Genomic DNA, 21,941 nt, shown 5'->3' on the forward strand with positions numbered 1-21,941 from the left:
TCTTCTGTCAAATCAAAAATTTCGCAGGCCCATCTTAGCAGAGCAGGATTTCAGTTCTGCTGACCAAGCTGATGAAATTATGCTGCAGGAGTTTTACTACAATGATAGACTATTTCATTTATTATAATATCCTTCAACAAATCCCATGTAAAAAGAAACAAGAAGTTTAACCAGCTAATCCAAATTTAAATAATAAACAATCATTTAGTTTTGCCCGGTATTAACCAATTCAATTCAAAGGGTGGCAGCAACGTGTGAAATGAAAAAAGCCACAATATATCAAGCAAACCAGTAGCTGATAACATTGTCATTGATATCCATCATCTATCTACAATATAAAATCATAAATTTATAGATTACGAGATTACGAATGCCAACCCTGAAAACCCTCTACCTGGTCCACATTGACATCGTGCAGATGTTTTTGAAGTACGGCAGCATAGTTGCCAAACTGAACATCAGTAGGCGGTTGCAGGATAAATACATATGAGATGGGCTTTGATACCATCATTGGCTTTCTAGTAGTGACTGTATTTGGCATCTGACCAAAGCTTTCCTCGTCGAATGGAAAAGACTCTCCAAGGAAAAAGAAGCTGTCTCTCCCCAACTTCTCTACCTGAAATAACAACCAAACACGTTCAGACTATCTCATCGTTGCAAATATCACCACTGTAAGCTGCACTGCCAGAATAATAGCTGGTTTTAGCCACACATGGCAGACGTAAATCATGCTAGCAAATGACAATAAGAAGGAAAAGGATCTGTCATGCAGAAGTTCATCGCAAATAGGAAATGACATTTTAAATGATGCACAGAGCAGAAAATAAACACCAATGCGAAAAACAATTACCTGCAGCAGTGAAAATTTGATATTGTTCATGACGAGGATAACTTGCACTTCATACAAGGCATCAGCTAATATTCGGATGGCTAAGTACTCAAAGAAATTCTGCACAAAAGTTTTCTGCCTCTCCAAATTTTCACTGTAACTATCTAAATTAGGCAACCACAATATGCACTTAATTTCACTCCATGGAATGGGACTACCTCTTGGAGTGGAAATAATGGTTTGGTATGGGTGGTGGAGACCCCACAGAATTCTGATACCCGTCAATGATGAGTCGCACATGAAAGTGTCTGACATACATGTTGTAGAGATTATTTTGCAAGGATCGTAGTGACAAGCAAGATTTGAGGAGAAACGCAAATCAGTGTCATCCAATAACAGAACACATCCATCAGAAGACGTCGGAAGAAAACGTAGCAGGGACGCGGCATTGACAGCACCATCTTCTGGCATGCATGGAGTTGAGCTAAATGATGACAATGATGGACCCACAACATGAGAAAAGGAACAAGTCTCTCCATTTCGACATCCCTGAAAATTTACTAACCATTACAAGATAATACAAGAGGGATCTTATCCACAAACACATTTTCTCAGACATGGCCTTAACAAGTAGCTGAGGAATGCATGAGATCCACAATTGGGGCTTTAAACATACTGTTACAAGCACTTGGAAAACCATATTCTTCACTGTCAACCAGGTAAATTAATCTGCTAACTATGCTTACAAAATCAGTTCAGTTAGATAAACAAAGTGAAGTTATTCTGGCATCTAAAACTGTGGGTTGGCACAAGTTACTTTCAATACATACATACATACATACATAAATACATATATATATATATATATATATATATATATATATATATATATTGAAAGTAAGAGCAGATTTAAACAGAATTTCAATGGAGGGACATGAGAATTCAGTCACCTGAATAACATATCATCAATGACTTAAAAATCATATGAAGGCTTCAGAGACAAATTACATCCTATGCTAAAATGCTAATTAAGGAAGTCTGCAGCTATTTCACTGGGGCTTCCAGATGATTTTTCCATATTTCCAGTGATATATCTGATTACAGCAGTCAAAACCTCAGTTGTAATTGTGATTGCAGTTGATTCCTAACTGCATCTTCATCAGCCTGTAGTGTTAATTGCAAAAGGGAATTAACTGCAGCTGATTCCTAAATAAGAAGGTTTGCAGCTATGATAGGGGCCGTTAGATAATTTTTCTATGTTCCAACATTACATAGGGATAAAAGAACTTGTGTTGTCAATGCTATGTATTAGATTACAGCAGTCAAAACCTCATTTGCAATTGCAACTTTAGTTCATTCCTGACAGCAAGCTCATCTAGCTATAATCTTAAATGTTTTACTGAATGAAAGAAAAAAATTCTACCTGTCATACAGTACTAGAAAATAAATTCAAATGTAGAAAATGATTCAATAAAATTCGAAGTTGAAGATAAACTCAGAAAATTTAGAATTCCGCCTCCCACACTACATCAAAAACAATATGCATCAACTCCAAACTCACTGGGTTCACGTGTATCAACTTTTCTATCCTTCCACACCTAAAACTATGCTTTGTCCAAATTTTCTCCACTGTTTGATCAAGGAGTTTGCATCACTCCTCACTATGAAGACATGGCAAGACAAGAGAGGCGTCACCACCAGTCCAACTTTCTCAATCAGTTTCTCTTTCAGATTACTAGTACAAAATAACACTAACATTATAGGCCCAGCCTTTGAATGGTAGCTAGGATCAATAGAGCTAGAATGGCCCTAAGTGAAAGCTTTGCCACCTAAACATAGTATGCTAATTATTGCAGTAATGACAAAAAGAAAGCAATAGAAAGAGAGAACTCAAGCTACAGAAGTGAAATACTTGTAAAGTGAAAAAGAATTTGCATGGATCTCTTTTCCCTTGAGCTGAATGAGAAAACAAACATTGACTGCCTCTGTTGCAGGATCCCTTCATAAAATATATACACAGAGAAGCTTCTTCATTGCCATGAGACTCATTAACAATATACTCATGCTGAACGTCAGACGTGCTGTCTGTATGCCGAACTCTCATCTGTTGAACATGGGAAATAAGTGAAATGATAATTAATATGTCAATAAAGTAAGCTAAAGGTGTAAGGCATATTACCTCTTTGACAATCTTCGACAAATTTTCAGCCACTTTTATGGTCTGAAAGTGACTTGGAGCAACAAATGGTACTGCAAAACATTTCCTTGTTTCATGAGATGGCTCATCGTGCTCATCATCCGCAACAACAGTATCATTATCTCCTTTTGGCTGACATTTTAGAAGACAAGTGTGCTTAAATTCATAAGGGGCATGCCAAGTCGGTAAATCATTACAGGTACCCAGAAATCTTGGCCGAAACCGATGTAGTGAATTTAGTATATCTTCATCTGAAAGAAAAGATCACCAAACTAGAGATAAGCTTGGAAGAGAAAATAAAACAAAAAAGAAAAGAAATGAGAATAATAATATAATCGAATTGAAAAACCAAAGAGGTTTACCATACAAGACAAGGTAATGATTGCATGTAACAAAGCATAAATGCTAGTGTTTAAATACATACATATCTCGGAGACATTATGTAGTGATGATTGGACAAGATTATGGAATGTGCACCATTCTTCTTCAATCTTTGGCAGCAACACAGTGGTATCTTTCATTTCATCAATCTTTAAAAGGTGTTTCAAGTGTTCAAGGCGGTGCTTATCCTTCAGAAGAAGGCAGAATGTTTAAAATCATATACAAAATATCTACTATAAAGAGCATTCTTCAAAAGGTGTGAGCTAGCAACCAATTTTACCTTAAATATATGTTGCCAGAACTGATATGCACCCAAGTTTCCAATTAGTATCATCTCCTTTCGACCAATTTGGACAGTATAGTCGCAGTCTCCACCATAGTATTGGTAAGCGTACTCTGTATACTGAAGATTGATAAAAAAAAACAAATATTATCAGAGGGGTAATTGTTCTCACAAGCAAGCACATGCAACTTATAAGACAATACCAAATGTTCCTCTCCAAAAGGACGAAGAATCGGTTGAGGCTGGATATCCATCAATATGCCCAGTAGAATGCCTTGCTGGAGCAATCCAAAGTCTGCAAACTTGAGTACAAGCACAGACGCATCAAAGGACAATGGGAAACTGGCAAGCAACCGTCCATAAAAGGTGGGCTCGTACCGCCCCCTTGGAGATGGTCTATCCAATGCCTTCATGCAAACAAGCAAATTTAATGCATCTTCAATAAACTCAGGATCTGGGGGATCCAAAGCCTTCTGCAACAAGACTGGCATCAAATTTACAGAAATTAGGATGCTCAAATTTCAGTATACAAACTAAAAATAAGGAGTTTGGTTCAGATACTTTTAACATGATCTTTGACACCGATCTCAACAATTAATACCAACAGCTAACATCTAAATCACTTGACAGTTATTTTCGCACTAAAAACTGCAAATACAACAAGAAAAAAATAAAATAAAGAACCTAACTCAGGTTTCAGGAGAATATTAAAACTTAAAATGTGGTTCAAGCAGGGTAGGCAAATCTACAAGGTGTCAAGTATATACAGTGTGCAGTTTGACCTACTTGACAGTTTAAGATTTTGATCATGGCATTCATTCAACACCAACAAAATGGTTCACTTTGTTGCATCACGCATTGTGCAAGTAAACAGTAGAAAAACCTACAAAGGAAGTACTCTGATGAATGCCATGAAATAACTGACCTAATTTGAGTTGAATCCAAATTTTACACACCAGCTCATTTCAGTGTAAGGAAAAGTAATTCCAGCATATGTAAGAAAATGCGTTCTATCCAATTCATGCATTTATGCAAGATAAGTGGCTGCGTGTGAATTGAAAAAGATATTCCACCCCAACCATTAATTGTGAAGTACAATTCACAACAATATAAGAACCATACCCTTGGGATCATTAATGGCTCTGGATTCAGCACAACACATCAGAAGAACTTGTTGCCGCAATGACAACCTCAATATGGCTGGACGTTCATGATCCTCCAGCTTGTTGAAAAATGAATTTGTGACCAACCGATATATCTGGCCATCACAAGTTCGACCAGTTCTCCCTCTCCGCTGATCAGCCTAAACCATAATTTTCACTAATAAGAGTGTGAGATTATACAAATCCAAGAACAACCTTTACGATGCTCACAATACCTGAGACTTAGAAACCCAAACAAGCTCTGTAGAATCCTTTTTCCTAGTAGCGTCCCAGAAAACTTGTAAAGATCGGCATGAATCAATGACATAGGCTACTTTGGGTATGGTTACAGATGATTCTGCAATATTTGTGGCCAATATTACCTATGAAAAGGGAACAACTTCAACCACGATAAGTTCTAGAACTGAAACTAAAAGTGGCTAAAGGCATCAGTGTCATAAACATTTGTGAATGAAAGAATTGAAGAATCAAACTCTATTGATAAATTTTACTGTGTCCAGTGTGTATGTTTGTGTCTGATGGAAAATATGCACCAAAACTTAACCAACCGTAGAACAAAAAGGGCACAAATTAAGCTTTCAAACATGTTCAAGCCTTACAAGAAGTATGTGTATCATAAGATGTGAAAATTTTGTTTGATTTTTGAATGTCAGATGCAGATTCACTTCCCTATTGTCTTCCACTAACCACGTTAATGATGTCCCAACCAATTAGATGCATACCTTCCGATGAGATTTCAAGATTTTCATAGCCAAAAGAGCTTGTTGAGTGTCAATGCTTCCATGTAAAATGTGAACTTTAAAAGATGAACTAAGTGGATTCAGACGATGCCACTGCTGCTCCAGGTCAAGGTACGTTGGAAGGAAAACCAAAATGCCCTTTTCAATGTCTGGTTCATTTTCATGAATGTGCAAAATCAAATCAAAAATAAGTCCATGCACTTCTGGTTTGAAATCAGCAGCAGCCATAGAAGGGTTTGGTCCTGAACAGTAGGTTTCAGCCAATAAGTCTGAACTTGTTCCAAGAAGTTCAGTTACCTGCTCCAAAAACAGAACAAAATCATTGATTATACTAAAGGAATGGCTTTTCTGTCAAAAGATCGCATGCCATCAAAGAATCTGACACTGCCTCTATGGTCCCTTTCATTCAGATATATGCAAGCCCCACACACCAATGCATACTTGCATGGTGATGTTTTCATCATGATTGCCTATGCAGTGTAATACCTAATAAATGATCTTTTTGTACAACATGAATGATTATAGAGAATTTACATTGCATGCTTTTTACCTCCAAATCTTCATCCAATCATATTATCCCTTCAAAACCTAGTTATGTGGGAATATTTCCAAACAACTTATATATCGATTGCATCATCTATTTTTTATGCTGTCAAATTCCTATATCAACCAACTAACCACACCCAAGTTATTTTCAACCACCTATTAAACTGATTCACACTCACTGACCAACTTCTTCATTCTTAAAGGAACATGTTAATTATTTAGCTCAAATTTGCTAGTCTGGAATGCCAAAGGCTTCCTAATGGAAATCTAGAATAAATATGGCAGTCATGAAACAATCAATTCAGGCGTCCCCACTCCCTGTACTTTATTGCGTCCCAAGCCAAAATCTCATTAAATAGTGCCAAGAGTAGACATCTGTTATAAAAACTGATATTTTACATTTATAGAATGCTCAAAGGAGGCATTGTGCTTGAAAACTCTAGAATTAAAACCAGTTGAATTCTTCATCAATTCAAGGTCTTTGATGAAGAGCACAAATTCCATCAAGAAAAGTCCCTAGAAACAAATACTTGCCTGTTCAAGATATGACACTCTTCGCTGGAAAAGGGCCTGTTGGTTGGTGTTAGCGATTGCAAGCACCTCAACTCTCTCACCCCTACCGAGGTCTTTGAAGTAATCTCGGTATCTTGCAATATCAGCAGTTGCCGACATCAATACAACCCTGAAGAAAACAAAAATCTGTCATACTTCCAAATAACATGACTTGGACAACTCAACTGCTATGTGACATAGAAAACGCAAAGAGACAAATATCCCACTCTTGTAGAAATAAACTGAGAAGGTGAGAGCAGGAGAGGAAGAAAAAAAAAAGCATGAAAATAGCGCAGGAGAGGAAGGAAAAAAAAAGCATGAGAATAGCAACAAGTCAGCAAACAAAGGCTTCAACCAAGCAATTTAGGATGGAAGAAAACAAAATTCAATAATACAGAAAACATTGCTATACATGATAAAAGCCAAAGAGGCACCTCAGGTCATTGTTTTTCAGCAGAAACTGCTTGACACAAACAAGAACAAGATCAGATTCAACAGATCTTTCATGCACTTCATCAAGAATAATAGCCTTGTAGTTGAGAGCTTTCAACCCTTTCTCTCGCATTTCATCCAACAGAACACCAGCTGTTTTGAAGACAATTTCTGAACTGCTAAAGCAAAGAAAAGTAATTAGTGTAAAGACCACCAGTAATTGGCAAAAGACACATCACAGTCCCAAGACCTCACTTTGGGTGTCAAGCAGAGAGAAGGAGAGGATATAGCACAGTAATTGAGTAGAGATGACACAAAAGTGATGGAAAAGCAAGTAAATCAACGCACGGGCTGGACAATACCTTGCCGATATAAGCTTCGAATGACCTATGTGATATCCAACCTGTGCTCCAAGTTCACAGTTACGAGCTTTAGCAACCATTTTAGCAACAGCAACAACAGCAAATCTCCTTGGTTGTGTGCATAAAATGGGTTTCATGTTTTCTTCCAGAAGAAACTGTGGAACTTGAGAGCTCTTTCCTTCAAAATAAAACAGAAAAATCTATTAATACCACAAAATGCTAAAAATATGATTATACAAAAACCATGTAAATTATTATAAATTCATAAGCCCTCCCAATCCAATATACTTGAACTCATATCAGATTTTAATTAAAATAAAAATCTTCCTTTTCTTTTTTCCGAAAAATGATAAACCCCAGTCATCCATAACAGCAGGTTACAAGCACTACGATTGCAAAAAAAAAAAAAATAGAGTAAATATTCCATGGTATCAAGTAAAAAACCAGGATCTTTGTTATAATAAAACTTGTTTCCATTATTACTATTTTTTTCAGCTTGATCATTTCAGAACCAAACAGATTTTTTCCTATTTTTATCCTTTTCGCTTTTTTTTATCAGCCAAAAACTAAAAGAGAAAATGCAAAAAAAAAATTGAGAATAACGGAAGGATTCGTACCGCAGCCAGTCTCGCCGACGATTAGAGTGACGCGATTTTCCAAGATTTTCTCGACAATTCTGTCCTTCTGAGCCATTACTGGAAGAGACGCGAAGTTCGATTGCGGAAATGGTGCAGAACGTGAAGAGCTACACGACGTAGGAGATGATGGCGATTCCCCCATTTTCAAAACCCTCGCTCGCTCACAAGCTCAGTACTGTATCGCAATCCCTCTTTCTGCGCGGACAAAGAGAGAGGGGAAGGAAAATGGGAAGAAAGTAGTCTCCGCTAGAACTACTTGTTTTGCAAGGGAAGAGCGGTTTTTCTCTCTCCCGCCACGGGCTTTATATTGGCCCTTTTTTCGATGATGGGCTATCATTAGAGAAAGTAAGGTTTAGTTGAGCTCGAGAATTAGTTCTACTCTAATTGGTTGATGGAGGATTTTTCTTTCGTTTTGGTCTTTGACTTTTATTTTTTCGCCTGTGTTGAGTGTGAGAAAAATACACCTGGGTACATGAAATAGCAACGTCATCTCCTTATTCCGCAAGTTAAAGAAGGAGGTGGGTCCCTGTCGAGTTTTGAAATACTTGCCGTTGAACCGCTCACTTTCGAATCATTGACGCTTTTTCGACGACTCGTGTTGACGGACGGCCGTGATCTCATTTTTACACAGCTTTGTTTTTTTTATTTTATTTTATTTTAAATTAACATTTTTTAATATTTTATATTAATATCAAAAATAACTTTTAAAATATAAAAAATATTATTTTAATATATTTTTAAATAAAAAACAATTATAACCAACTCTGGTACACAGCCTGCAGCTTTTTATTCACGATGAAGACTTGAACAAATTATCTAAATGCTGATTGAAGAATGACAAAATGTATTCTTGAAGACATTATCAAATACAATAATATTTTTATATTAAAACAGGTGAAAAGTGCGCATGCAAGATTTCTAGATCCAAACTGAGGACAGAAATTGATGTGGAGGATGCAAGGAGAGAGGTGGAGATCATGAGGCATTTGCCTAAACATCCTATTATTGCGAGCTTCAAGGAGGCATACGAGGATAGAGATGATGTCCATCTTGTCGTGGAACTTTGCAAGGGAGGTGAGTTTTTTTGTAGGATTGTTTCTAAAGGGAATCACACCGATCGTGCTTTTCCTCTCTTTCTTTCTTTTTTTTTTTTTTTTTGGGTTAAAATTTGACCAGAAAGAAGCGTCGATCAGGTGTTATGAAAATGGGACACATGATTAATCCAGATCAAGGTTAATCTTAACAAGACATGATTCAAGATTAATGTTTCTTTAATGAATTCTTGTCTCAAGTAGTTGAGGGGCTTGATTTTTCATGCATTCCATCTGTAATTTTAGATGTTGAAGCTCATTCCAAAATGATCATGATCATGATATCAAAATCCATGGCTGCGAAACAAGCATAATCAAACATCCAGAGAAACAGTTGTATCTTCAACCTTGTTCCTTGGATTTTCATTGCTGAATTAGCTTTAAAGTTGCAGAGAATCAGAAAGTTGATGGTAACCGAAATTGAAATGGAAGCTATATGAAAACAAATTGTTCAGCGACACCAATTTGAAAGCTGAACCTACACAATACCATATCACTGCTCACTGGATTTTTCAAAGGACAGATCGCATGGACCATCAGGCAAGGGAAGTGAGAAACGAAGTTCAAAGCAAAGTCAGTTGAAGTTTCAGTTTCTTTTTCACAAAAGAGTAAATATGCGTTCACAGATTAAAAGTGTTTCCTATACATATAATTACCAGCAACAAAAGCAAGTTGCAGATCGATATGTTAGTAAACAGACAACTATATACAGTACACCAAGCATGGCGCTTGCCGTAAAACCACACAGATTTGATTCAGAAGCTTTTTTTATTCTTCCGGTCCTTTGACATCTTACTAACCATCCACACATTGAGAAGCCTCTGGAAAGGATGAGCCATCAAACCAAAAAATGAAAGAGCAATTATCCTTCTTTTAACTTGCTTGGAGAGTACTTGTTCCTAAAAGGTTCCAACTTCCACGGACACAAGGGTTTTGAAGTTTAGATGGCTGCGGCAACATACCTGTCACGGGAAGCAGCTTAGAATTGGAATTGGAAGATTAATCATCTCCATTTTTGCTTGAACCACCCATTTTACCACCCTTTCCCTTGCCACCTTTCCCTTTGCTGACACTGGCATTTTTTGAGCTTGAGGTCTTGCTACAAGCAGCATGAGTCACATCTGCTAGACCATTCTCTAATGCTCTAACCAGGTTCTCAAAATAATTTTTTGTCACGCTGTTGCAAGTAGGTATATAAAGAGGAGTTAATGCCAGTATTATAATTGCGGTAATACCTGAATGCTCGTACAAGCATCAAATTCAACAAATTTAAAGAGGAGATGAATCTTCACTGTGCATAATGACATTTAACATGACTATTGTCCAGGAGGTGAAAGAAAGTGCAAGAAGTGCTGCTGTTTAATTAGGTGATGAAACTCCTGATAAATTGTCCCACCAAGTTTTCAAGCATCTCAACCTCTCGAGCAATTCAGATGCATACAAGAACTACTCTCCTAATTAAGCATCTACAAATCCATGAATGGAAAAAAGGAACATTAAATAAAGATGGCCACGTGCAGCACTGGAAACAATTTCATGGATTAGTAGTTTGATGTTGTACACTTTTTGGACAAAAAGGGCCATCTATCAATTACATATGTACACTTGGAAATTATAAAAGTAAAGCTTGAACAGGTGAAAAACTATCTGTAAACCTTCTAGACAAGCAGTTGCCCCTAAAGGGGCTAAACCTAAACATAATGTCGATGACAATTTGCAACAATACCTGGTCAACCCAGCTAATTTCGTCCGGAACTCGTCGAACTCTTTTGATGGGCCATCAGCAGCAAGAAACTGTTGTAGTTCCTTCTCTGCACATTGATGAAGCCTTTCCAAACCAGACTCAGCCTCACCTACAGAGCATGCAGAGATTATTTTATTAGCAATGGTCACCATTGAGAACAAATAGATAAACCCAGCATACTTCTTTCTCTTATCTTCTTTTTTATCCATGCTTGGTTTGTATAATCACTAACTCAAGTTGGACCCACAACCATGTACCCCATCTCTCTTATGTGAAGGGATGCATGTAGTTGGGCTGTGAGACCATTGGCAACCTGTCTCATGCAATCACTTGGTAAATAATTAATCATATCCATACCTTGCAAGTACTCAAAAAACTGTCTCTTGCCATGCTCATGCTCAGGAAGATAAAACCCGTATGCATATGTCCATTTCAGAACTCGCCTGCATTCAACTATCTGCAAATAAACACGGGAAGACAAAAGATGATACATGGCTTGATCTTTTCCCTTTCTTTTGTTCCTCCCTCCCCCAACCTCTCTACCAAAAAAAAATAGTAATAGTAATAGCGAAATATTATATGACAATTCACCTGAAGCCAGGCTTCCGTTATGAACTTCAGCTGAGACTCAGGTGTGCAATGTATGTCACTCAGCTTCTCAAGCTGGAAAAAAAACAAAAGTTAAAACAATCTCTGATATCATTCAGCAGGCAGCTAATAGATATAGAACATTCAATAGACAACTTGAAATTTGCAAATGAAGAACAAATAGTGTGAACAAGTTTCCGTACATGCACAGTCTGCATTTGATGCAAATCTGCAAGAGCTTTTTGCCTCGACTGCCACATAGAACAAAACTTTCAGATTCCATTAAGACATGCTCCAAGTCCATGTATACAAATGAATTAAAAAGAAAGGATAAAAAGGGTTGAGATGAATATAATAGCAAAAGTATAACAAGAAAAAAAAAAAAAAAAAAACTTCAGCATTTACTGAACTTTTTTGTAAAACAGTAATCTAAGTACAAGTTCTCCAGAGAGATCCTTGCAAGAGGTACAGGTTACAGTCAGAAACTGAGAATCTAAATTCCAATAAAAACTAGAGTCAAATGTTGTCCTTTGTCATTGTTATATCTTTATAGTGGAGAGGGCTTTTTAAGAATGATTGAGTAAATTACATATCTATCCAACTGATTTCAACTAAGGTACAGAGCAAAATAGCACTAGCTCATTCGGTTCCATCCTCGCCTATTTCTCATTATTTCTCTTCTTTTTCTGGAACTGACTCTTCTGTTTCTTTTTGTGCTGGTCTAAATTCATTTCCATTACACACAGCTGTGAGAGAACAAAAAAAAGGAAAGAAAGAAAGAAAAACACAAGTCAAAGCTAAAAAAGGGCCTTCTAACCCTGATCCACGGTGGCAATCAAAGCACACTACATTTGACCCTAACCGCTTTCATACTTCTTTCTACCCCCACCCTCCAATTGAAAAATGTTAGTTGGAACTTGGAATGAACAAGAGACAACAGCACAGGTCAACCTATTAAATGGGAATGCTCATGAAGATCTCAGAAAAAACTGTACCACGATTCCTAATCAGCTCTAAGTTAAAGTTAACTGTGACAGAAATACCCATAGTAGTAAATCTTGAAAGACAGTGTTAGCATGATATATAGACCAAGATTAGGCGCCTTAAATTTTTTGCATAATAGGTGCAAGAAATCAAACCACAAAATATATACGTGGGCTATAGCGTTAACAAGTTGATCAATATGCAAAAATTACTGCATATATGCACATTCGAGTTGCAGTAAAATTCAAGCATATTACCAAATAACAGTCACTTCTAACTTCCACCACAAATATCCCTCGAATGAATGAAAATCATTGAAAGCTTAGCACAAACACAGAAAAATTAACTCAATGCAAGAATAGGACATTCAAAACTTCCAAGGAACAGAAAAATTAACAGATTTAACCTTAAAGAATGTCAAAAAATTAACTGAGTGCCGTGCAGGCAACTAAACATCCAAAAGCACCAAGGGAAAGGAGGGAAATTAATGGTATCAGCCTTAAAGAAAGCAAATTAACAGTTACAACACCAGAAAACTATCATAGAAACTTTGAGATAACACAAGCAAGAAATGATGGGAAAGAAACTACAAAAGAAATAAAGAAACAAGCTGTAACTTGACATACAAACAGCAACAAACAAAACTTTAGCATACCAACTGATTGCTTGCCCATCGTTCATAATAATGGGTGTATCTCTCCAAAGAATTTTTTGCCATTTCTCGCCTCCTCTCTGACTCATCATACTACAAGTGATAATATGAATTTTGCAAGACATTAAGGAATCACTATCTTAACTATTTCAAGGAATTAACGCAATGCATGAGGTAGATCTAATAAAACTGACAATATTAGCACACTTACTGCTCCCTCTTGCTTGGCTGCCTCATATCTGTTACATGCATAGAAACCACCTGTCCGCTCACCATGATCTGACCATGCACCAAGGCACAGCCTGCATTTACCATTGAGGTTAAACAAAACCCCATCCAGATAATCAATTTTCAAAGGTTTCAGCAAAACATTAAGAACTTACCAACAAAATTCAAATTTACAAGGGGGGGTGCATGTCATGTGCATGCACCCTTGGTTTTTTTCAATTGGTCGCTTGCATTTTGGACAAGGTTTGGAATTAGCAAGTATCCTGAGTAATCAAATATAAAATCAGTATAAAGCAGCATCAGCTCTTAAAAGTATCAACTATTTAAAACTATCTTCTTACAGCTCTACAAGTGTGTGTGTGTGTGTGTGATGACATATATCCCTGTCATCAATAAAAGGGAGTAAATAAGTCTCTATCTATCTACCAATTCATGTTTTCAGACTCAGCGCTGTTCTTCAAAATCCACTTTTCAACAGTGCCACAGTCTACTGGACGATGAGCTTCCTCCACACACTGCAGTTACCCAATGGCAGTAACAAATCACTACAAGACAACTAATTTCTACAGAATCTAGTATAGTAACACTTTCAATATGAAGTGTGCACTCACGTTCCAGCAAAAGCTATGTGAACAGAGGCAGGAAACATCAAAGCTTCCACTGCCAGCAGCAAAATCAACAGCATACTCGCATCCTGGAGCAGGACACCACTTGGTCTGAAAGTCAACAAGAAAAGAGAGAAAAGGATACGTGGTAAAAATAAGTTTTTTAGATCACAGAAGATTTTATTAATGAAAGAAGAAAATATGCAAAAACAGTTGGGAGAATGACCCATCCTCCAAACCAAGAAACAGACAACAAAACTATGATAATAAAGCATCCCGATCTTACCGAATGTCAGCTAAAGAAACACCTCTAAAAGAACCTGAAGCATGACACCATAAAGAAGCAAGAAACACTATTCTATCCCACAACAACTGTGCAGATGTAAACTGACCATTGAAAACGCTAGCATTCCTCTTTAACCAAATAAACCAAATGATTGTACAGACACAACACTGTAAAGAAGGTTGTAACAATAAGAGGGAACTCATGATGGGGGAAAGGAGAATATAGCCACTTTTAGCACTAAAATGGCAGAATAAATTGTGCAAATTAATTAAAAAAACATATTATAATTATCACCAAATTTGTGCGCCAGTATTTGGTGGAAGAAGGATGACCATACCCACTTCTAACACTAACAGGAAACAGAGAATTACACCAAATATAGTAACAAGATTTTGGGGTTCCATATTGAGGGCACACCTTTCTGTTGCCTTCAACATAGGACCTTAGGAGGTACCGAGAATATTTCTCCTTATCTTCATCAGGGGCCAACAAATTGATCATGTCTTGACCGACAGCAGCTCGACAAGATGGATCAGGGCATCTTAGCATCAAACATCCAGGACCATCATTAATTGTTGTGCTAATGTAACCTACATAGTGAGGAAAGGATAGCGAAAAATTAATAATGACTAACTGGAAAGCATGGAAAAAGCTAAACTATTCAAATTGGCAATAAAATGCTCAAGTTTATCAATTGCAAACATGTTCCAGCCGGAAGAGTAATAAACAAGATATATGCAGAACTTGCAACAATCAAATCAAGTTCTTTTTGTATAAAGTAATAAAATCTTGAAGGGGAAACAAAAAGGCACGGGAGGCACACAAACATGCAATTGTACAAAGTACACGATAAAAGAGAATAAAAAACAAGACCAAAATATTAGCCCTTACACTGTTCTTCATTGGGAAACAGAGAGCGACATAAGAGAAATGAACCATACAATTTTTAATTGGAAGAACCTTTATGAGAGGAAATGAAAAAAATGAAGGGGATTGAAGGTTTCCATAACCCTGCCTATAGATAGTAAAAAATTCCAATAACACAAAACTGGAGTATTGACAAGGGAAGAGATTGAGTTTATAATTCCATGACTCTTATTTTTCCAATTATAATCAAGCAATCTTTCCACTCTTCAGGCTTTTTGAATTAAAATTCCCTATATATCTTATCACTTAATGGGGGGAAAGTACATTAAATTCCTCAAAAAAAAAAAAAATAAGGGGAGGGTAACTATTCTTCCTTCTATCCCAACTTTGTGTTGAGTCTAATTAAACTTCAAAGCATGCACTAGTTTTGAACAAAGCATAAAAAAATATGCCCCCCCAAGAATCATAGATGAATTTGATGCACCTGAAATTAAATCTCAGTATCAATCTTCATGATGATAACAGTAATAAATAAATATACAAATAACAAAAGAAAAAAAAGGAAATTTACCTGACCAGCATGTATTACAGAAAGGATGGCCACAAGAAGCTGAGATAATCTTATTGCGAGGAAAGGATTCAAAGCAGATCCCACAAGTAAGCTAGCCATAAGAGCAACCGGTGTAAGTTGCACAAGCACACATGCAAACGGTGCCAGAAAAAAAAAAATCTGTGGATATCAATCTTAAACCACACAGTCATGTAACTAGAGCACTTACTTCTCGAGCATTGGAAAACTGAACTACTTGCTTGTCTAGCAAGCCAACAGATATTCGGACAGCATCTTCATCAGAAAACCATGCATCATGTACTTTACTAATACTCCTGCAATGCTGAATTTCATTAGAACACCAAGATAGAAGAAGTTCTACTGCACAGCATGCACAAGTTGCCATAGTTATTTTCCACACACAATTCACTGATTTGCTGTGAACAACAATACAAGCATTTGTCTAAACCCTAACAAACTAACTACAAAAAATTTAAAAAAAAAAGAGAGAGAGAAAAGATCTGCTAATTTACCAATTATAATGACGGAGCAAGATGCTTGCTGCGACTCTTGATATGGAAAGGACAGTAGATACTCTTGTTATATCATCTTCTTGGCGTTGACGTATATCTTCTTCCTTCAAGACTGTATAAGTTTGCTGAAACAGAAAACACATGAAAAATATTAGAAGCTAATAGAAAGATAAACAAAGCAAAATCAAAACCAAAGAGCTATCACCTTACAATTTTAACTTTCCAGCTTCAAATAGTAATGTTCCAACACCCAAAAAGGATTGTATTTTTATTTATTTTTTACAGATTCAACATGTTTCTGTAGTGAGGAAAAGCAATAAAGGAAAAGGAAAAAAAGGAGGGGCCAAGGAAACACAAAGAGACACAATGCAGAGCCTAATACAACACTTAGAATCAGATAAGCTCATTCACTCATGATTTGAATACCAAATTGTTAACCAAAATTTCATCTTTCTTCCCATGTCCTCTTATCAACCAAACAATCTTTCAATCACACTAAACAAGCGCATCCCTTCATTCACTCATTCCATACATTTTCCTCAAATTTTCCTCTTCAATAAAACAGACAGACCCTAAGCAAAGCAAAGACATGTCATCAGGCTCGACAACAGCCTCAGCAATGCAACCGTCGTCGTCGTCGTAGTATAAAAGTAAAGCCCATCTTAGTTGAATTGAGATCCTTAATAACTCTCTACTTCTTGTTTTCATTCTAAGCTGGTTCGTGAAATCAAACCCATCAATTATTAGATGGACAAACAGCTTCAAATCCAGGGACGCCCGCATAACATAAATTAAAAGCATATCAGTGTGGTCACAAATTGGGGGGAAAGGTAAAAAAAGTCAAATTCCCTGCTTCTTCACTGAAAAAAAAGAGAGAGAGATGATGCAAAATGAAAAGAGATGTCTTCCACAGCCTAAAACAACTTCTTAGATCAGTTAGGCTCCCTTCCACCTAAACTTTGTCACGGGAGAAAAACCAAGAAGCAATATGCCTTTGAACACCTAATCCAATACATAGCAGTAAAGGAGATTATAATCAAACCAAATATCACAATGTGGCTAATGCGGCTTAAGTGAACCCAACTCACTGTCCGATACTTGATCACCAAAATCAACATACAGTATATGATCCACTAGTCCAATTTCGCATCCCTCCATCGAACACCAAGTAGCCAAAAGAAACCTCTACCCAATACAAATAAATTTCTAGCAAAAAACATGCTAGCTTTACCTAAGTTCAATGCTCCCCTCTCCTAACCCTCAGTCAAAAAGCAAAATCAACCATATAAATTACCCTTTTATTAATCAAATTTAGCTCAACTAACATGCACATGATCATTCAGGAAAGAGATGAACGACTAGTTCTGAAAGCCAGGAAGCTGCTAATTCAAACGTTTCAAGAAGTCTTTTATCCCTTCATTCACCCATTCCCTACACTCACATCAAAATTTTCCTCATCAACCAAACAAACCTTAATTAAACCTACACTCCTCTAAACAAAACAAAAAAATCCATCTACCCTCACAAAAAACACACAATTAAAATCCCCATAATAACTACTTAATTCCCACCAAATTATCTTTATCAAATCTACACATCACCTCAATTCCACTAAAGCAATAAGCTTTAGCCCTTAAAATCTCTAAAGGAAACAAATAATCACTTATTACTCCTCTTAACCCAAAATCAGCACAACAAGTACAAAGCAGCAAACTTCATCACTAAAATCACAAAGAAAAAAAAAAAAAAAACAAAAAGATCACCTGAGAGCGGAACGACAAGTCATCGGGATCATCAACAGCTTCAGCCATAAAATCATAATCAGGACCATCATCATCGTCATTAACATCATCATCATCATTATCATAATAAACACCATCACTGTAATAATCATCCTCCATGTCACCACTATAGAAATCATCGTCAACTGATTCGACGTCGTTCGCGTCCATCATGTCATCCTCTGAGTCCATCTCGTCAAACCCTAAAACAAATTGGGAGGAGGAGAGGATTAAGTGTGATAAATTAATAGGATAGTTTTTTGAAAATAAAAAGGGTTTTTGTAAATTAGGAAAAATAAAAATAAATTATGGAGAGAAAGGTAGAGGAGTGAACAGTGAGGTAATAAATGGGTGTGGAATCAGGATTATGCGTTAGGTGAATTTTAACAATGCAAAGGTGGCGTGATTTGCATAAATTAAAAAGAAAATATTATTATTATTATTATTATTATTATTATTATTATTATTAGTACTAGTACTAGTACTTAAATTTATATTCTTAATAATTATTTTATTTTATGGTATGAATCAAAAAAATATTTAAAATATAAATAATGACTTATTCCATATGTTTTTTTTATAGCAAACTTTTTATTTTAGGTGAACATTAAAAAAAAATTAAATAAAAAACTAGAAATAAAAAAATTAATCTAAAAATAATATCATAAATTAACTAGGTTTTAGTTTAACTATACGAATTATTGAGTCGATCTTGAATATATTAGATATAATATTTTTTTTATAAAAAAATATTTTTCTTCTAAACACATGTTGATTAGATGCATGGATTTTTTTTTATATATACCAAACAATAATTCACTTTTTTAGAAGAAAAAAAATAAGGGTGATTTTCTGCACTTAAGAAAAAAGTTTGATTTTTTTAAAAAGTATAACAAAAAAAAGAATTTCTTGTGTAAAGTAAAATAAAGAAAACTCTTAAAAACAAATAAAAGGGTTTGAAAGTGCCTCAAATGGAAAAAAATAATAGCTACTATGCAAAATCAGATAATATTTTAACTATATGAACCTAAAAAAAAAATTAAACAAGTTGTTTAGGCCAATTTAAAACAGCATGGTAAACTCATGATCTTGAATCATGAGATTGGGTTATCTTTTAAAAAATTAAATTTTTAATAAAAATAATATTAAATAATAAAATTTAAAAAAAATAATTTGAAAAAAAATAATAAAAATTGATGTTGATCCAGGTTAACATCTTACACTTGTGATCCAAGATCTAACAATCCTAAAATTTATTGAATAAAAACACATATTTTATACTTATTTACACCAATTTTTTATGTATATAATCTATTCAAAATTTTAATAAATTTTCTCATATATCAAAAGATCTTAAGTTATTAGCTATATCATGTTACACTTATATACACAATATCAAATCTTGATTTAGTTATTTTGGATCTCACCAAACATTAATGATATTCATCATTCCACTCCAAACATATATGATTATATCCATAAATAATTATGCAATCTAATAAAGAATAAAATTTGAAATATAAGCATTCAAGTCATGAAAATATCATATTAATAATTTTGTTTGTTCATATTCATGCATCAAAAATAGAGTTTAGATGTCGTTAATACACAATTAAATAAGATTACATTCAATCTAAAAAGTAGTACATATTATTTTTAGTCTATAATAACAAAACTTTATAAGAAAAGAACTCCTCATGACATAAATAAAAAGGCTCGGTAAGACAAACATAATTATTATGAAAATGCAACAACTATAGTAATATTCAATCTTTTAATTTATCAATCATACATTCTTGTTTAGTTTTTATTTAATTATTATTTTTTATTCATAACAATCATATTGTCGACCTATGATCTCTTAATGTTCTTTTTATGCTATTATTTTCCTCAATTCCTAAATTTAGTTAATGCAAGTAATTTTACTAGTATCATTAGTCTCATTTACCTAACATCAACTAATCAAAACTAAAAATTAATGTCGATATCAATATGTCTCAATAATATCATTAGTTATCCTGACCCCTAATAACTAATTAACCCCTTTTCCAGGTATTTTAAATTCATTATTTGAAAATGTCGATGTTAATAAACCTCTTGGCATCATTAACCTCCCTTCATAAGTAGCTAATCAAGTTTTAATGGAAATGACTATATTAATATAATTCATTGATATAATTAGTTATTCAAATACAGAGAATAACTGATCAGGTTCTTTTAAATGCCTTAATTTGATTCATTCCTAGTGTCAATGCCAAGAGTCTTTTGACATCACTAGCTTCTATTCAGGAGTAGATAATCAAGTTTTCCTTTCATGTAATTCATTTCCTTCCATCATTTATTTATTTACTTGTTTCCAAAATAATATCACAACAAATGAATAATTTTCAACATTAACATAACGTAACAATGTTATAAGTGTTGAGCACTTACCTGTTATGTTAGAAGCTCCTCCTCCGGCTTGAGTTAATGGCATAATTGTTAAAATATCCCTTGTGAATCAATTATCTCATTAACAGACTCCATAATAAATATTACTATTATATTTAACTTTTCATTCTCAGTGTTCCATATTGATTTTTAATGGAATTAGTTATATGTTACATATAACTTAATCATTTAAATTTTTTATTAATTATTTAAATGATTAACCATACATAACTATTTCATCGTGTTTTAGAGGGTGTTTGGCATTGAGATTGAAACTGCTTTTCGGAAAATTTCAATTTTTTTTTTTTTGCTAAAATTGAGTGCGTTTGTACTTTTTTGGATCGTTTTGATGTGCTGATATCAAAAATGATTTTTAAAAAATAAAAAAAACATTATTTGCATGCTTTTCGACATGAAAAGCTATTTGAAAAGCAACCGCTACCACACTCCAAAACACCCTCTTAATCTTTATCTGTCCTTTTTATATTCTAATTACACTATATATCGTATCTTAATAAAATCTTCATATTGGCTTAAAACATGACTAATTTGACCATCCTTTCATCATTATTGGTCGACCTTAAAAAAGAAAAACATGAACTTGCTAATTTCTATATTTTTTCTTACTTAGGAACCAATTTCTTACTCTTTTGTCTAATAATTTTTTCAATTACATTAAATTCTCAATTTATTAAAATCATAATCACTTTGTAAAATAACATTAAATACTAAAAAATTATCATTCACATCATTTATAACACAATTACAACACAGTTTATAAAAGCTATCAAGAAAAAATATTATTCATTTCTTTAGATATGGCTGGCCACCTAAGGCCTCTTTAATCCTAGTAATTTCTTATCATTTCATCATAAATTCACTCATTTCATAACCTATAATAATTTCAAGATAATTTACCTTTCTCAAAAATTTCCATTTAGAACCATGATTTGATCTTGCAAGAATTCTAATGAAAATCAAGAAATTTATATTCAAAATGACATAAACATATTCTAAATATCCTAAGAAGTTGTAATTTTAGTTTAAACACTAACTAATTTAGGTTTTTTCCGAATCTTCTTTGTTTTGTCCTCCTTTTGTCACTTTCTCCTCTAATCAATTTATCTCTCTCTCTCTCTCTCTCTCTCTCTACAAATCCTCTCTAATTTTAATGTTTTTTTTTGTTTAATCCTTTTTTAAACCCACTTTTACCCTCAATCCCTCTTTTTATAAGCATTTGCAAATGAATGTTTTTCAAATTTTTCATGTTGGACTCTTTTTCTTTCCATGTATTTGACGTCAACCTTAAAGGAATAAAAAGAGAGACGAAAAAACTTGCTCCACAATTCTCTTAATTCATTTTTTTAGTTATTTTCCTAATCTTCTTCTAACATTTAATACCCTCTTCATATTAACTTGGTCCAAATTCTCTTTTTTATTTTCAAAATAATCTCACTAATCATTATTTATTTTATCATA

General features: G+C 34.6%; 2 protein-coding genes across 7 annotated transcripts; both read right to left on the bottom strand.

Moving 5' to 3' along the window:
- Positions 1–255: 255 nt before the first annotated feature.
- On the bottom strand, positions 256–8,403 carry LOC118054939 (DExH-box ATP-dependent RNA helicase DExH8). Of its 4 annotated transcripts, none has more exons than XM_035066704.2 (14): positions 8,103–8,403; positions 7,486–7,663; positions 7,126–7,299; positions 6,674–6,821; positions 5,576–5,890; positions 5,069–5,215; positions 4,813–4,993; positions 3,894–4,174; positions 3,688–3,810; positions 3,451–3,595; positions 3,009–3,277; positions 2,742–2,933; positions 851–1,378; positions 256–616 (listed from the first exon to the last, which is right to left on the bottom strand). In XM_035066704.2, exons 1-14 carry the CDS (start codon positions 8,263–8,265, stop codon positions 365–367), a joined length of 3,096 nt encoding a protein of 1,031 aa, XP_034922595.1. In that variant the 5' UTR covers positions 8,266–8,403; the 3' UTR covers positions 256–364. The 4 variants fall into 4 exon arrangements, with proteins under 4 accessions (XP_034922595.1, XP_073262055.1, XP_034922594.1 ...); XM_073405954.1 differs by having other exon boundaries at positions 7,126–7,302; XM_035066703.2 differs by having other exon boundaries at positions 2,742–3,277.
- Positions 8,404–9,788: 1,385 nt separating this feature from the next.
- On the bottom strand, positions 9,789–18,393 carry LOC118054938 (probable E3 ubiquitin-protein ligase ARI7). 3 transcript variants are annotated; one of them, XM_035066701.2, is made up of 16 exons: positions 18,015–18,393; positions 16,252–16,376; positions 15,948–16,053; positions 15,740–15,830; positions 14,719–14,891; positions 14,022–14,126; positions 13,837–13,925; positions 13,566–13,673; positions 13,394–13,484; positions 13,186–13,275; positions 11,750–11,797; positions 11,550–11,621; positions 11,316–11,415; positions 10,941–11,067; positions 10,177–10,391; positions 9,789–10,035 (listed from the first exon to the last, which is right to left on the bottom strand). In XM_035066701.2, exons 1-15 carry the CDS (start codon positions 18,222–18,224, stop codon positions 10,214–10,216), a joined length of 1,713 nt encoding a protein of 570 aa, XP_034922592.1. In that variant the 5' UTR covers positions 18,225–18,393; the 3' UTR covers positions 9,789–10,035; positions 10,177–10,213. The 3 variants fall into 3 exon arrangements, with proteins under 3 accessions (XP_034922592.1, XP_034922591.1, XP_034922593.1); XM_035066700.2 differs by having other exon boundaries at positions 9,789–10,391; positions 18,015–18,392; XM_035066702.2 differs by lacking the exon at positions 13,186–13,275 and having other exon boundaries at positions 9,789–10,391.
- Between the last annotated feature and the right edge of the window lie 3,548 nt (positions 18,394–21,941).

This window comes from Populus alba, chromosome 17 (assembly GCF_005239225.2).
Source record: "Populus alba chromosome 17, ASM523922v2, whole genome shotgun sequence".
In the NCBI taxonomy this organism is placed as follows: Eukaryota; Viridiplantae; Streptophyta; class Magnoliopsida; order Malpighiales; family Salicaceae; genus Populus; species Populus alba.